This window comes from Anarrhichthys ocellatus, unplaced genomic scaffold (genome assembly GCF_004355925.1).
Source record: "Anarrhichthys ocellatus isolate YVR2014 unplaced genomic scaffold, GSC_Weel_1.0 scaffold9, whole genome shotgun sequence".
NCBI classification, from domain to species: Eukaryota; Metazoa; Chordata; class Actinopteri; order Perciformes; family Anarhichadidae; genus Anarrhichthys; species Anarrhichthys ocellatus.
Window position 1 is genome coordinate 3,193,879 of NW_022280039.1, and position 17,368 is coordinate 3,211,246.

At 42.5% G+C, this 17,368-nt stretch overlaps 1 protein-coding gene across 4 annotated transcripts in view; it reads right to left on the reverse strand.

Annotated features, from left to right (window-relative positions):
* The window catches only part of sorbs3 (sorbin and SH3 domain containing 3), a 21,774-nt gene extending 5,484 nt beyond the window's left edge, over nucleotides 1-16,290 (reverse strand). Inside the window, exons 1-12 of one of the 4 annotated variants that reach the window (XM_031849420.1) lie at nucleotides 16,084-16,290; nucleotides 8,030-8,086; nucleotides 7,104-7,292; nucleotides 6,842-6,914; nucleotides 6,078-6,211; nucleotides 5,839-5,902; nucleotides 5,045-5,083; nucleotides 4,866-4,953; nucleotides 3,723-3,831; nucleotides 2,214-2,267; nucleotides 1,946-2,053; nucleotides 1,247-1,299 (exon numbers count right to left, since the gene is read on the reverse strand). In XM_031849420.1, coding sequence (XP_031705280.1) covers nucleotides 1,247-1,299; nucleotides 1,946-2,053; nucleotides 2,214-2,267; nucleotides 3,723-3,831; nucleotides 4,866-4,953; nucleotides 5,045-5,083; nucleotides 5,839-5,902; nucleotides 6,078-6,211; nucleotides 6,842-6,914; nucleotides 7,104-7,292; nucleotides 8,030-8,041 — 923 coding nt within the window. In that variant the 5' untranslated portion in view covers nucleotides 8,042-8,086; nucleotides 16,084-16,290. Of the gene's footprint in view, nucleotides 1-1,246; nucleotides 1,300-1,945; nucleotides 2,054-2,213; nucleotides 2,268-3,722; nucleotides 3,832-4,865; nucleotides 4,954-5,044; nucleotides 5,084-5,838; nucleotides 5,903-6,077; nucleotides 6,212-6,841; nucleotides 6,915-7,103; nucleotides 7,293-8,029; nucleotides 8,087-13,321; nucleotides 14,530-15,396; nucleotides 15,499-16,083 lie in introns of those variants that run through there. The other 3 variants (XM_031849418.1, XM_031849419.1, XM_031849421.1) reach the window with 3 other exon arrangements.
* Between the last annotated feature and the right edge of the window lie 1,078 nt (nucleotides 16,291-17,368).

Consider the following 17,368-nt stretch of genomic DNA (forward strand, 5'->3'; position numbering starts at 1 on the left):
GTGTGTGTGTGTGTGTGTGTGTGTGTGTGTGTGTGTGTGTGTGTGTGTAGGTGTGTGTGTGTGGCATATTCCTACAGATTCACTGTACACTGGACAGAGATGAGACAAATAATCAGACAGCTAGAAGGCCATGCAGATGATACTGTGTGACTCATGTTGTCATCCTTGAATTGAAACTCTGGTTTAGATCTTTCCAGCCCTGAAAACTCGATGAGAATCATGAGTCTAGTTGTTCATGGGTTAAGAATTAATCCAAAACCCAAAGCTTGCTGCCTGGCCTCCTCTGAATTCATTTACATATGTCCAGACAGTGTTGTTTTGTATTCCAGTACCAGTAAAAAACAGACAATTTCTTGCTGCTATTTGGTTTAATTTCACATGTTCTTAGCAACAGGCTCTTTAGAAAGAAAGGCCCCCTTATCCCACCGAGCCAGAAAAGGTCAAACCATGAACTCAATTTAGCAAACAACAGCGAGAATCCTGCAGGAGAGCATTACGCACATGGTGAGAAATGTGGAATGCTGCCTGCTGTTTGAAGCAACAAATACTGTACTTAAACTTGTTAAACTTCAACAGCTTCTTAACAGAACCCAGCGCAGAGAGTCACCTGATCAACTAACAAAACAGATACCCTGCAAAGTATTAATGGTCGTGCTGTCCAATCACAGTGCTGGCTTTCTTTAAACAGCAGGAAGCAATGGCCAGTTACTCCCACTTGATGAAGCAATGTCAAAGTGGATTAAGAGGCTGGGTGTTGGGCTCAGAGGAGGTCTGTTATGTGGTGATTGTCCCAAGCCTTTCCATTAGCCTGTCCGGCATTAGCCTCTATTATACAACTATTATTATACAAAAATAACACCACTATATCATTTATATTTAGTTAACATTAAAACTGCTTTCTTGACATATATCTTGCTGAACTCCACTTGTACACTTGTTAGTGAACAGACTGCAGAAATCAGGAAAGCCACAGCTTTGTACAAAAATAAGTAAAAGGCAAAACATGCCAAGAAACACATGGTAGTCAGTATTGAAAGCTCTGAATATAATTTAAAAAGTCTTATTGGTATGTGTTAGAACAACTGTACACGGTGAGTACAATCTACAGTATATTTATGTGAAATTGACCATTGCCATTTAATACAGCATATAGGTACAAGTTATGATGTTAAAAAACATGTTTAGTGGTTTCTATTGTAAAATAAAAAAGGCATCATATTCCACATTGCTTTCTTAAGTAACTGACCTGTATGTAGTCCCAGTCTTTGGAGCAGTTACCGGCTCCCCACCTCTGGCCTCCTGAAAGCAGAGTGAACATTAAACACAGTTTGCTCCCCTGCTATACTGTATCTCACAGCTCAGAGGAAATCTCACAACAACTCAAACAAAGTAGAGGTGCTGACCACTCCCAAAGGAGCAAGAAATCCCCTGGGTCCTATCCTCCTCGGCCTAAAAACAACACCATTCATGATCCGTCTGAGCTGCCAGTGATTTCAGTCAAAACACAACCTATGAAGCAAACTGAATCACAGAAGAATCAGGAACCAGCTCAAGAATCAAAAACCTTTTCGGGTCGCATTAAAGCTGCTTGGGTGATTGCAAAGGGAAGGTCTTAACAACATGATCAAAAAATATGATTGAAAGGAAATTTATAGCAAAAGTAAAAAATGTTGGCAGCCAAATTTGCATTTGGGTGGGGGGCAACTTGCAGGCAGATGATTAACATAGCAGATCAATCCAAGAGCAAGACAGGCAGGCGATTCCAGGGCTGTCATCCAGGTCAGAGAGGGAAAACAACAGACGTGGCTAGCAAGCAGTGAGGGTCTCACTGAGACTCACAGCATTCATTGAGAGTGGAGGAGTAAAGGTGAGGGTGGGTGAGGATTCTGCTAGGTTGGGGGGGGGGGATGCTTTAGCAGAGAGAGACAGGAGGGGGGCTCAGTACCTCACCCCGGCCTCGATGCTGCTTCTTCTGGGAAAGTCTCCTCTCCAGGCCCTGGATCTCCGAGTCCAGCTCAGCCTCAAATCGACTTAGCTCAGAGACCAGACTGGCCTGAGCCCGAGCAATGATGGAGTTGGAATGGCAAAATTAAAACACTAATACAGTGTACTAAAACAATGTTTGGAGCTAATGGTGTCCCTTCATAATGATTTCTAAGACGGAACCTCGATAGAGTGAATGCAGCAATTGAGATTCTGTGAAAGCAGCTCACCTCAATTGACGGGGACTTTGATGTGTCAGGTTGTTTCTTCGGAGATACATGAACCTAAGAACAGAAAAAGAAAGTGACAACACTGAACAGAAGTTTCACCACCTAGCAGTTTAATTAAGACATGCTGCCACCATTTCACTTCGGTTTTTTGAGATTGTGTTTAGGAATTCAGAGGGATTTGGGACTAACTGAACAATCTGCCGCACAAAGATTTTAACCAAATAGCAAATCTGACAGCAATATTACTTTCGGGGAAAGTTAGAGAAGCAATTGAAAGTAGCCAATTGAAACTCTAAAATATCGTGAAAAACGTACATTTATAAAGTAAAACAAGTTTTAAAAATGCAGGAAGGCAGGCTGGATGTCAAGATGCCAGCAGAGGTGTAAAGAAACACCAATATATTTCTTTCACATTATAATAAACTTGATTTCACGACCTAGCCGATACCACTTTCACCCTCTCTTTACAAAGACTTAACACCAAGAGAGCAGCTGATTCTATCAAACATTACTTTAAAAGGTTCTGCTGGCGAGAACCACGGACCCTCGTCTCCAATTTCAGTTTTCTTTTTGTAAAACCCTTGGCTGAATGTGCCCCTGTGAACGCCAACGCCTTCCCATCAGCTGGGAGTCATCCTCACTACAACCACAGACTGTAATGTCAATGCGAAGCAGCACAACATCACCTGATATGGTCTGAGCGCTGGTTTTCTAAATGCTGTCCAGGGGATAGAACGTATGCCACTGTCATGAAGAGGAAATTAAATAAGTCTCCATGCTGTGAGCCATTATACACCACAAGAGGTTAATGCCATAATTCGGATCACAAGACACCTCAGCTCCCTTGGGGGAGTGGAAACAAAGAATCCTTTTCTTCACAAGCGCAGACACAGGGCACAATATGCACGAGATCTGGGACATTATTGCAAAAAACTTGAGACACCTCTCTGTAACTCACCAGGATTGTTTAAACACAGTGACGCATACAATCGGCTGCACACTCCTGGGCAGTGCAGAATACACAAGGCAATAAATAACAACCCCAGAGATAAATTAATATGACTCAGAGTGTCACCAGTTGGTAAATCACAGACTTTCAGCACAATACCTGAAACTTAGATCATGTCTTTTCTTGTCTGAAATGCTGAATGAACGAATGTTGGATCCTCTGAATAAAAGAAGAAGTGAGCATATCTGGTGGTAAGCAGCGGCTGGTGGTAAGCAGCAACTGTGAAATGACCACACTCACAAGTTACCTCGCCTGAGAAGATGAAATGTGAGGATTATTGGCTATAATCCTTAAAGAAAAGGAGCCCATCCTCAAACCTATTCTTGATCCTCAACACTAAGAAAACAGTGCAAGACCACACAAAGAATGCCAGTGATTAGAGACAACAACAATGCTGGATAAAGCTAGCGGTTAAAGAATCATGCAGAAACATTTTTTATTTCTGCTAGAGTGATGTCACAGCCTATTTTTAAACTATGGCTTGTGTGTGAGGTTGTTACCTGACTTTGGATTTCTGAATTGCTGCTCTTCCCAGGCTCAAAATCGAATATGCTCCTCGGTTTACGGTGCTGCTTTCCCGGGTCTGACAGCTTATCTACATCCTCGCTCCTGAAACATAACACCCCGACACACACACACACACACACACCATGGCAGCTAAGTCATGGCTTCATTGTAAGTGCCTGTAACAACAAATCCAAACTTGTCTGTCCCACACGTTTTCCCTCCACTGCTCTTGGCCTTGTTGGTTGGTATTCACATAAGACGCCATCTGCAGTGCTTATCTGTTGTGAGGAATCACTTCATATTGGCTTCAATAGCCTACTAGTACTTTGTATTCTGATGTATTTTTTAAAACATCAGCATACTGGTAGATGTCCTCTCTTGCTAAACATTTAAAACACTGTATATCAGAAGGTGAATTTGCACATGGATTTATGTAATTTCCTGTCTCTTTAAAACATTTTTGAGAAAGGGAAACTTTGCATTCTATCAAACTTAGCTGTCTGGTCTAATCTTTACCTATGTGATGCTGTCTTATCTGCGCTTATCTGTAAGTTATTATTTTAAACCAAACTGCGATATAGAAGAAGCCAACAGTGGCGCTTAGTAGTATCACATTTTGGAGAAACAGCTTATTCGCTTTCTTGCCGAAAGTTAGATGAAAAGATCAATACGACTCTCAAATGTGTATGTTATGCTAGCCAGGAGATGGCTAGTTTAGCTTAGCACAAAGTATGGAAACGGAGGGAAACATCTAGCCTGGCTCTAACAAAAAACACCAACCAGCACATCCCAAATTTGCATTTGATATCTAATCTGTTTAACCCTTTTTCATCAATGTGAGGTTGCCAGAGGATACTCCAAGAAGTAACTCTGCAAAGGAAGGCTCACTATTTCAATCTTTTACCAGTCTTTGTGCTAAGCTATGCTAATTGGCTGCTGGCCATAACTACATATTTAAGCATGTTTAGAGTACAGAGGCGAGAGTGGTAACAATCTTCTCATCTGTCTCTCTGCGAGAAAGCAAGTAAGTCTATATCCTAAAGTGTCGTACTATTCCTCTAAGTCTGACTCCTGCCTCTGTGACATCCTGTACCCCATGACCCCGAAGCAGTTACATCAAACCAGTGTAAACTCACCAGTCTGGTAGAGCTCCATGAGATGTCAGTCTGAAGAGATTCTTGTCTGCTTCATTACTTTCTTCAGTGTTGGCAGCTAACTGGAGGCCTGCAGATCAGTGGATCAGTGCAGATCAGTCTTAAATACTGATTATGTAATTGGACATGATAACAATGTGGACTTTGGTGGATTCACTTACGTTCGGCTGACCACTGCTCTGAATCCTCCACATCAAGTTCTGGTAAACGACAGCAGAGAGACTTTTAGACTGACAACACTGGACAACACCAGTTTATATAGATCAATCAACCAAAATATTATTCTTATCGACACTCTTATGAGTATTTTAGATCCTTTACTTAAGTAAAATGAAAATGTTCACAGTGTAAAAGTTCTCTGATACAATTGAATCAAACATTAAAGCTCACTCCCCCCTCACATCCTCATACTGGACTTCATTACACAATTCAAAACTGCTCTTAAAACCCATCACGTTGACGACAACAACTCCATCTTATTTTCATTGATTTCAAGTCATTGTTGAGCTGTGCTTTGTTGCTTGTTATGTGCGTAATGTTGACTTTATTAATGTCTTATTACTTGTGCTTGTTGTTTATTGCATTTTATTAAACATGTAATGTGGCATGAAAGGCAATTATTATCGTTAATAATACTCATATTATTATCAAATGGAGAAATCCAGCTCAGTGCAGCGATGTTGACGTTAACCGCACAACTAACACAGAATGTGCTTCTTTTACGCAACACGTAACAAATGAACAGCTAGATTTAGGAGGGGCTGAGATAAGAAGCTGGATTATTGTCAGAGCTAATAAGCAGAGATGACATAAGACCTTCGGGCTCTTTCATCATGTCTTGTTTTGCCTCTGCAATAATCTGGTTTGCTGGATCACGTCTGTAGTACCTGACACTGGCAGAGAGGAATTCACTCTGGTATTGTGTTTGTGAGAAGAGGAGGAGGAGCGTCCTTACCCTCTGGCTTCTTGTGAATCTGTCTGAACATGCTCTTGTACCAGTCTCTGGGCTTGTTTACACTCTGTTATAGAAAACAGGGAAGGGTGCAGAGGTTAAACAAATCTGGTGAATTAGACTCAGACAAATACAGCACCATTGGATTTAGCAGGAACTAAAATGTTGAGAAGGAAAAATAGGTAAATTAATATCATGTAAAGCTAGTTGATCAAACAGTACATTCTGTGTCTTTGTCTTACTGATCTAGAGGCAATAGGCATCCCAGTTTCATCCACTGGACCGATTCCTGAGAACTTGATAAGCCTCTCCTCCCTGGTGGGAGTCCAGCTGCGTGGCAAAGTGGTAGAGCCCTGGACACCGTTGGACATTCCACCTGGGTTACAATCACAACTTTAAGATTTCAGAAATCATGTTGTTTCCCGTTATTTATTGTTTTCAGCTAAATTCAGGTGAAGTATACGGCCATTGATCTGGTTTTAAACCCTACCACATCACATGAAACCAGTCCAAAGTATCGTGTAACACATCAACTGACATTTCAACTGCATTCATCTTTCACTCTTCGACTGTTTGCATCATTTTACTCCACAAATAACATTTCCGCTTCCTTCAGTGGTTGCTCGTCAACTTATATTTCAGCTGCATTCATGTCTTTCTCTTTGAACAACACTTCTAACTCCTTTCAAGGCAGCACATTCATTTCAACTGATGGTACAATTTCTCAGGCGTTACACTTAAATTAACACCTTTGAATTGTATTCAGCGCTGACACTTCAACATCGTTCAACACTTACATTTAACTGCTATTTCAACTTCATTCAGTATTTGAATTTTGACTGCTACTTCATCTACAACTTTAAACTAAACAGGTTCATTTCAGCAGTGAGCACACATAATGTTTTATCAGTTAATTTAGACTCACATAAACGTTTATTTCCTGAAAACTTAAGATATTCAGCACTTGTGTTATGCATTTATTTAAAAATAATAAAAATAACCATACCATGCAACTGTGAGGGGCCATAGTACGATCCAAAGCTGAGAGCTGTTGGTCCACTTCCATTCACGTCTGACACCTTTAGAAGGGCAGAATTATATCCGTATATTAGTAATACAACCACTCGGTGTCATGTAACTGACAAGTGGTTTCAAAACATGCTGTGATGCATCATTTTTCCACAGGGAGGAGCTCTTGTTCACTGAATTCCATGCTCTCAACCTCGCATTGTTATTAACACAGCCTCCGGGAAACTACATGTGCATACCTTGCCCTCTCCAAATGTCAATCCTGCAGAACCAAAAGGGTTCAGAGGAGGCGTAGGGAGTCCGGGGTAGATGACCACCTCATGGGTCAGCTCTGGAGAAGTTAGGATTTGCTGACCTGATGAAACTCCAGGCTCCCCGGAGAAGATAACCGGGGACCTGTTTAGACCGCCAGCCACTTCTGCACATTGCTAAACATAGAGGAAATGAGAAATGTTGATGAACAGAAACAATGCGTGAACTTTGCTCCTGTATTGTCCTCTCCTGTTGGCCCTGGGTAAACACTGCTCTCTACGGGATGTCATGTGAATTTATTAGTGGCCCAGCTATTCTCTAGAGAATAACTGGCCTCAGTGGGGGAGCCTCTGATGAAAAGGCCCCTAATTTATTTAAAGCAGGACCAGTGGGAAGTGGTGTTCCACCCACTTCATCATCTCTCGTGCCACAATTGCAGAAAGGCCTCATTCAAGGTGCAGAGTGGGGGCACTGAAACAGGAGAGGACCATTATGAGCCCATTAACTCCCTATTCACCAGGCCTCCCTATTCTCCAGCCAAGGGGTGGAGCCGGGGCCACGGAGGTTGGGAAGGGGCCGTTGATGTCATTTTCAAAGTCCAGCAGGGCTAGCACTGGTCTTGCGGTCTCCATAGAGATCTTTTTACTACCATCGTCCATGATGGCTAGTCCAGCTCTTCTAGTGGATCGCTATGTATTTGAATCAGGTGCTTTGGTTCTCCCTGCGTGGTTGATGGGTGTCATGTGCCTTGTGGTAACGGTAGAACAGGTTTGTGCACCAAAGGCGTGATGTGGTGAAACTCGTCTGATTCCTGGATTTTGTGGGTTTAATGTGCTTGTTCAAGACAATGGCATTTGTTAAACTGTTGTAAAAGTCAACACTTTGCATAATTTTGAAAAAAAAACGTCTTTACCTGAGACTGCATGTGATCTGTTATGGTCCTTGTGTGACAGATGGGAAATTCTTGTACCTGCAAAGACACGCAAAATGCAAACAGTTAGATGATAGTACGCATGTATTTTCCAGAGGGGTTGCAATATTTGTATCAAAATGATGAGCAATGTTTTTAAAATAGGGACATTGGCTAGCACCTTCAGATATGGTATCAGATCAAGATGATAATGTATTTTTTGTGCCTGAACGCATTGCTAGAGTAGACTATTATGTGGCAGATGTCCAATCCAATTGGCTGCTTTTATCAAATGTACAGTCATGTGTAAATAACTTTCTCTTCATGTGTGTTGTATTGCCAGTTCATGATTGCTCTACTTTGAGGAAAAATTGTTGGAAATATTGGAAATGTTATATTGATTATCCACTGTTATCAAATGAATTACAGAAGTGTGCACATTTCTGTTGTTGTTGCCTCAGTCTTAGTTACAATCTCACAGCTGTCACCAAATTGTGATGCAAATGTTGGGAAATCCTCAATGTTGCACGGAAATAAGGTGACATCACATTTTTCCAACAGAGCCTTCGGAGGAGGATAGAGCTTCACACCAGTAAGTGGAGGACAGATACAGAAAGTGTTCATGTGAAATACCTTAAACTGCTCAGTTAAATTGGTCAAAGAACAAGTTGAATGAGAAAATAGGTTTTCAGGTTTTTTAACCCTTTGAGTCATTAGTTGTGTTATAAATCACATGAATCACACCAGGCAGACTTGACAACTGTTCCATTATCTCGTCCCACTAGTATTCCAAAGAGGGAAAGTTAGCGTCACACACTTTTCCCTTTTACTAAGGAAAAACCCACCCAAAAAATGAGTGTGACTCACATGCGGGCTTCACTTTTCCCAGTCATACAATGCCTTAATTTAATAAGCAGGACTTGAGGGGCTGGGTGATGGAGAAGGTCGGCTACAGAAAGTGGAGACCAGCTTCCAATCAATTGCACCTCAGAAAAACAGATTAGGCTCTGCTGTATCAACATCAAAGGCACGGGGAAAATGAGGGGAAGGCCATTTCCGCTCCTGCGTGCTGCAGGCACCTCTCATCTACAGTGGCTAAATGGCCCATAATAACATTGTAGGCATAGAAACCACAGCCACTGTACAGCCCTGCATCCGTGCAACCCTGGCCTCTGAAGAAACAAGGTTGTTTGGTGATTCTTTGTGCACTTGGACTGTGGTCAAGTGGTCCCTTATCTTAAGGGAAAAACAGCACAGATTGTAAACAAACAAGGGTTTTTCCTGTCCTGATGCAAACTATGGCTGTGTAGCTTGGCAAGAAAGTCCAGGCTACTACAGGCTGAGAGCTGCCCAACACAATTTGCACAAATGACTTTTCCATGTGGCATTTGCAGTTGAGCATTAGAGTCTGTAATCACTGTGGTCAATTCCAAGAAAACTATACGCACTCTGTGTCTCTGTGCACAAGGTTAGGACATAGCACAGAGAGCTTACACTGATAGAATCAATGCTCCAGTTTCCAGACGATGTCACTCTATCCGAGTCATCATCTCCCAATAAACTGCCTTACATAACGGGAAAGAAAATGGCAACCGGAGGATTGTGTCTACAACAATACCATTACTGCTCAGGCATGACAGATGACTTATGCTTGCCCAAAGCAACTTCAGCCAGACGATTATCCGTCTAACAATAGGCAACACTGCAAACGAGCTACATTTACAAGTAATGGCTTAAGTAATCTCATTTACAATGTGTTTGACAAGCTGGTTCTTACCAGATCTCCTCACTGCAGGCTGCCATGCACTTTAAAGGCCCTATCACACTGACGAACTAGATGAGTAATTCATTGGCATTTTTAATGAGTACTGTTTCCACACAGGCCTCTTTAATACCGAAATCCTGAAGAGCAAAGTAGCTCCCTTTTCAAGACAGCTGCCTTTTTCCTTACCCATGCTTTTCATGATGGTTGTGGTTACTTGAAAACTATCAACAGATATATCAATAAAATGAAGAATTGAATTAAGTGCATTGCCATAAAGTTGGGGGACTCAGAAGAGACAGGTTAAGAATAAAAATGGTCAAAAAGAAAGCAGCAGAGACTAAATGATTCTGACCTTTAGTCTAGCTCCAAAAGCAATGGATCCTACATTTCCCATAATTTAACTCAACAGCATCACTTTGGCAGATTTGTTGTTCTTGTAAAATATAATAATTTGCCCAAATATTATGAGCATTACGGACCACTTGTTGTTTTCACTAGATTACTAAAACGTTGACATGGGAGCTCAATCCACCTCAGAGGCCCAACAGACCAGCTTTATCGACATCACATCCTGATGAGTAAGCGCATGTCATAACAGTGTCTCTGTGTCTCATTTTTCTGGGGAGTTAAATCAAACAGGGAAATCCTCCAACAGTGTATGCATCCCCCCATCCAGAGCACCAAACACAATCCTACCTAATAAGGAAAAATCAGTGTTGATATCTAGCAAATCCCCGTCTCTCAAGTCTGGCTTTCCCTGGGTTTGCTCTGAACACCCAGCGCATTCTTACATAATTACTGAGACTCAACAGTGGAGGCAGCTATAAACTTTCACATGGATACAGTTTTTCAGACTGGTGGTATGTGACTGTGTTGAGGCCAACTTTGAGATGTGTAAACTTTATGGCCCAGGTATTAGTTGAACCCCTGCTAAGTGAGAGGTCCATTATCACCACAGGATCCGTTTTGGGATGGAAGGAAAAACGGAGCCATAAAAGGTCTATGTGCTTCCCGAATGAGAATGAGACGATGTCCTGCATTTTATATTTCCAGCTTACTGCAGAGTTTCTGTTGTTGAATTCTGCTTTATATTTAGTCCGTTACAGGGCAACTGAGGACATCCAAAATGAAAATCAGGGGATTTTAGTATGGAAATCTCTGCCTCTGTCCCCCTGGAATCTCATCCGGTCTTGAAGACACACAGTACCAGATGTTAAACTCTGTAAACTGATCTACAAAACAGAAGTCCAACAGCTTCACAACATAATTAAATCAGACATTTGTGTTGCAATATATATAAAAAAAACGTTAGTAAGGTTCTTTTTCTTCCTTTTTTTAACCCATAAGGAGCGGATGAGGAACCAGATTATTATGTGAAGTTGCTGAGCCAGAGCAGACCTACTCAGCAGCTACAAGGTCAGTGAACTTCACCACACCCCTGATTCCTGTGAATTACAATGGGAGGTTTCCACAGCCGGGAATAGCAACACAACAGTAATGCAAGGCTCACACTTTTGAAGAAAAGAAATTGGCAAATTTTAAAAAAAATTGCAAAAAAACAAAACCATTCACTCTGCAGTTCATTCAGTACCACAGAAACGGATGACAAGTGAAACTGCTGTGAGGTCAGTGTTCCTCTACAATCATTAGTCTGTCTTCTAATGTTCTCTTTCTTCCATAGAAGGATGGATGCAACTGGGTCTTTTTGAGAAGACCCCGACCTACGACGACCTCCTCCTCCTCCTCAACATACACAGCTTCTTGCATTGTTCTCACCAAGAACACGGCTGTCAAGGTGACCACACCTAATGAATAACTGTCACAATGTCGACCTGTGAACTTCTGCAATCTGTTGGCACACCATCGGGAAAGTAGTGATTTGTGGTGAGAGGGCAAATCAAGTTCTCCATAAATCATCAGGGACCGTGGAGAATGTGTCAGTAATGAGCAGGGACAATGACTGAAAGTCCTGGGACTTAAATAAAACAAATAAAACTGTCACTCCTGAACCGATGTCCATTCAGAAGCACTGGTGTTGTACCCTGCTTCTGTGTGCAGGGTAGTGAGGAGAAATGCAGAGTTAATCATTGACTCCATGAGGTGGGAACTGCTGCCCATGAACGGATCTAAGTCCTTCTCACATTCATGAAGGACACCGGACCAAATATGAGCTCAATATTTGCTTAAGGTGGTCATTTTGTTTGGGTGAGCACTGACCTGCGTTACATTTGACCTTAAACACTCCTGTTGAACAATCTTCAAGTGTTATTTCTTTGATATTTACTGAGCACAAAGAGACAAACGGAGGAGTAAAGTCTTATCACCGGTTTGCACATGCACAATATCACCAAAGCGCAACATGTTGCATAACAGGGTCATAAAGCCAGAATAAATCCTGCTTTAAAAAGTGGTGAGAAGGTAATCACAAGCACATTTGCAGAATAAATAAAGAGGGCATTTACTTCTAAACAAATGAAATGAGTCACTCTGCAGTTATGTTGGAGAGATGTTAGAGGTCCTCTGAGGTTCATCACGCAACCATGCTGCCCTTCTGCAACGTAGCAGATGTGCGGCCCATACAAGGTCCTGCAGCCGCAAGTTTATGATATGTAGTTATTGGGGGATACAGACATTTATCAGTAGGGAAGTATTTCACCTCCTTGTATGGTGCTCCTCCAGTCAGAGCATTGACTGGAGGAGGAGTCACTCTGTGTGCTTCTTGTCAATGGAGAGGCGATGTGTTCCCAGGAGGAGCAGCGGGGCAATAAATTAAACCCCCGCTCTCCCAGAAGCGTCCAACGCTGAGCTGAAGTTTATCAGATTTGTCCTTACAACAAACACACTTCGTATAATTCAAGATAATTCCTTATTTGGTTGGATTTTGTACAAGTGAAACTGTAACACAATGTGTCAGACAAAGCATGAGAAAATACACACTCAGATCACGGTAAGTACAGAAGAATCTCACAAATCCTCATGCCTGTCATTTTGCATCTTCAAAGCTGAGTGCAGCCTGTGGATATGAGGACTGGCAGCTGGACCCTCAGTAATATCACAAAGGGAATCAGAGCCGGCTGTGCAAATCACAGTGACATGTAAGGGGAGCCACCAGCGATGACTGGATGGTCCTGATTTCAGGCCACTAGAAATCTGCTGCAGGATGGGAAAGCAAATGATTTCCTTCGAATCTCTGGAGGTCTGCCTGCAAAGCAATGAGGGATGACATGTTGGGAAACACTGCCCACAGAGCCTTTTCCCCCTCTCTCTCTGTGCTCCGGCTGTATCTCACAGCTGCTTTTGCCTCTACTTGCCAAAAAAGCTCAGTCCGTTAACTCCCACAGGTTTCAACATCAAAACTACACACTCAACTTGTTTTCAGGTGCAGGTCTGCAGCACTAATCCTGTGGAGCAGCCCTGAGCAGTCAGACAGGTTACTCAACCTTCAAAAGACACAAGTTTCTACAGTCTCAACATTTAAGATCACTCCCTGTGATTTAAATCTGAGCTCCCATGGGAAAGAGTGTACTCACCTTAAAAGTGGCACCTCTTTCTGTACGACCGTAAACCACGCCGTAGACCCTCCCTGCTTGTTCTCTCTCTCACTAATGAGACTAACCAGGACTCACTCACACTCACACTCTCTCTCTCTCTCTCTCTCTCTCTGCGGAGGACTTCCCGGTTGACAGGAATCGCCATAGCAACCCACTTCGGCCCCTGTTCAAAAGCCACCCTCTGCTCTTGGCTTGTCAGTTCGGGGGGGGGCACCTCCTTCAGTGAAGCAGCCCTATTGTTGTGATGAGGCGATATTTCACAGCGCAGGGTTAACCAAAGGGGAACGCAAGTAGTTCATCACCTCCACCGCCCAGACACTGCCCAGTGACTCCATAACACCCCCTCCTAACTTTGTCTCTCCCATTCCTCCCTCTGCTTTTGTGTCTGTGTGTGTGTGTGTGTGTTTTATGTGTGTGTGACTGCAAAGGCCAGATCTCTGGCATGAAGGGAGAATAAGAGCTCTTGTTCTAGGAGCTCTGGAAGTGTATCAGTCATTACTCTGCACACAACATGGTCCACCACTGACAGCACAATCCTGTTGACTTTTCTCCCATCAGCTCTCTCTGATGTTCAAATTAGGTGGTGCAGTATATCTGCACAGATTAGTCGGTCTTGCCCAAATAAGACCAGGAATTCCAGTGTATCTGCAGTTCTTGCCAATGAACACTAACGGTGCAAAACCTGAAATCTAACGTGCTGACAGGCTTGCTTTGGCGCTGAGTCTGCAGCAGGTAGACCGAGTTACAAGGTGAGAGATCAAGTCACCTGCTAACAAACGCAATCAGCGTTCTGGCTCATATGCACTTTGGGTTATAGTAATAAACTAAACAGGACAAGGATTATGTCTCTCTGTGTGTAGGCCAGTCCCAACTTGAAATTGACTCGGTTCTTTTTTAATAATTCAGTGGTCTGGCTTGGTAGAGCGAAACTCAGGGCAGATATCCATTTACAGAGCCTGTACTATACGGACAGGGTTGTTTTTGCCAAACAGTTGAGCCGCTGAACCTGAGGGCCGAGCTGGGCAGTGCAGGCTTCAGGTGGAGGCTCTCCCTCATAATCTGTGTCCCGCCGGAGCAGATTCTCACCCCGCTGTGATCACATCTGACACCTTGTCACTCTGCAGCTAAATGAAGTAATCACGCAGGAGGCGATTGCAGCTTTGGCCCGGGACCTCTCCCCACACTGGAGCCTTGTTTACTTTGTCTCTGTCTCTTCGCTTAACAAACAAGGCTTCACCAATGCCAGCTCCCCTGTTTTTAATAACAGAGAAACATTGTCAGAACAGGAGAGGAGAGGCATGATGGCTGAGATGCATGGCTTCCAGCAGACTTTTACTGTGCTGTAAAGACCAACCATTGTCTTTTCACACGGAGTGGTATGTGCCAGTATGTTACTACACAAGCTCATTAAAAAGCCTGAGAGCCAAAGATTCCAGCGAGTGAATAAACCATGACATGAATCTCTTACATAATCTAAAAACTACATCACTCTACTCTGAAGAAACAAGAGACAGCAAGTCTGTAAGAGTTGTCATCCAATCAAGGTAAAACTGGAGAGAAAGAGGTGAGTCTACAGGTAAACAAGCATCATTCAGTGTCCTTCATACCACAGGTTGAGTTGTGACAGACTTGCTGACTGTCTCTAGGAACAAACATACACACACACAGTAAAAGATTGGCATCTGCTGTAGTAAAGTCTTCCACATATCTGCCTTTATCCATATAAGTGCTCAACTGTTGCTCAACAACTCTGAGAAAAATTGAAAACAAAAACTGTCACAACAATGACAGAGCAAAGAAAATAAACAAGCCTATCTTGTTTGTCTCAGTGGTTTCCATCGATAAACTGAGTGATGAAGGAAAACAACATGATGTTCAAATCTGTGTCAGAGGCAGCTTCCTTTCCAATGAAAATGTCAACGACTGCATCTTAACTACCAAGTCAATCACATGACAGAAGCTGGAAAACACTCCTTTTCTCTTGAATTGTGAATATTCCCTTGCTTTACATACTAACACTTGAGAAGTGGCGGCACAAGTTGTACAGTACTTACAGGCGAGTGCAGGCTGAGCAGTGAGGTCTCCTCAGTGCAGCGTGAGAGAGGAAGTGAATGAAAAAGAAAGAGGGAATCGCTGCTGCTCTACTCTCCCTCCCTTTTTTCTCTTTTCTCTCTCTCAGGCCAACAGGGTGTCTTTTATCTTTGGTGAATGATTCAGCGTGGGTCTGAATGTTTGACTGAGCGTCCGTAGGCGTGCGCATGTGTGTGTCTGTGTGTGAGCATGCACTTTAAAGCTCATCAGGGAGAAGGGACTCAGTAATAGTTTCCATCCACAGCTGGAAATAATAGAGATTCCCATACAGGCACAGGCGCAGTGGCACCGCCCTCCAGTGTTTTACATGCAGGGGAAGAGGAGGCGATTTCCATTGCCATCTCAATAAATAGGCCTGAGTGACACACATATTATAATAGCATGGTCTATTCACTGTATTAGACCTTTAAATGATTCAGATCAGACACAAAAGACAGTTTCGGGTGCTTTCTGTGAGATCCAGGTGGCTCTATTGCTCACCTGACAATTTGCAAGATCCATCTTTACATTCAAGAAAGAGTACTTCTAAAGGGATTTCTAAAGGGATTTCTAAGCACAGATGCATACACACATATGCAAAGGCCCACACACGCACAAACACTTTAGGGCCCCAGAAAAGACTCAGTGTTTCCGTGTTCAGACCTACTCACCCAATATGAGGAAAGCCTTGCAGCACAGCCAAGAGAAGTAGTGCTACTGCTTTCCTTTTAAAGTCCACGGTGTCATCAGAAGAGCAGTTCTATATTCTTTAACTCGAGTGAAAAGCTTCTGTTAAGCTCCTGAGAGGTTTATCTTTTTGGTTCCCACTCCCATATTTCCTTGTCCTGAGATATTGGTCTGCAGACGCCTGCTGGATTCCTGGCCCCCGAGTCCAGAAGCAAAAGTCTCAGCTCTGCCATCCAAGATAAATATTTAACAGGATGGCTGCGAGATCAGCAACCAAAGGTCACACCTCTCTCTTTCTCTGGAGTCCATCTTCACGTTGGACCTTGGAGATGAGCCACGTCACACTCCACAGTGTCACCTTGAATTGCTTTCAGGGAAATCACAGTCCAGATGAGAAACAAGCTATAAATAGATGTGGAAAGAAACAATTAGCAGTTAAAATGTGTATTCCATCACTGGTCTGATAATGTATGTTAGTGAATTGATCCTTCCTTCTGCCTGATGCTGTTTGTTTGTATGTCAAAGTTAGAATCCATACCCTGTTTCCAAAAATCTGTGAACAAGAAGCCCTTTGCCAAAAATGTCCTCTTTGTTCTGCAGTGGACATTCATATAATACGCAGTGCCACACTGCCTCTTAGTGGGCCTGAAAAGAACTGTGTGGAGTTTATATTTTACCATGAATAAAGACAGATGTCGCCAAAGTCAAAGAAATGCCACCATCCATCTGTAGAAATAGTGTGAAAGCACAAAGTATCATTCAAAACTCAAAATGTGATTTCATCCTTTATTTAAACTGAAAAATCTTAATTAGCACTTAAGCCAGGTTTATCACAGACACATTATCAATAAATATAATAAAAGTAATATTTACATTGTGTTATGATTTCCTCGAGTAGAATAAGAGCAATACATCATTTCATTGTATTTAATTGAATAATAAATGCATAGCAGAATTAATTAATAACACATTAGCAAAGTAATGTATTTGAAAAACAATGCTTACATTTGTGTAAAAATGTGACCTCGCCTCCTTGTTCTCATACTTGTTGTGCAAATCATGTAGATCATATCTGCAACACAATATGTAACCGTCACAAGCAAAACAAAAACAGTGCCACCACCTGTTGTTATTACCTAAGAGCAAGGTGCAAAGCAATCAGTTTCCCGACAACAGAATGATTTTCTCTTTGACATTTTATGCGGTCACTTGATGTTGATGGTAATCTGGTAAGATTTCCATGGCCACACAGGGGATACATGACTGAAA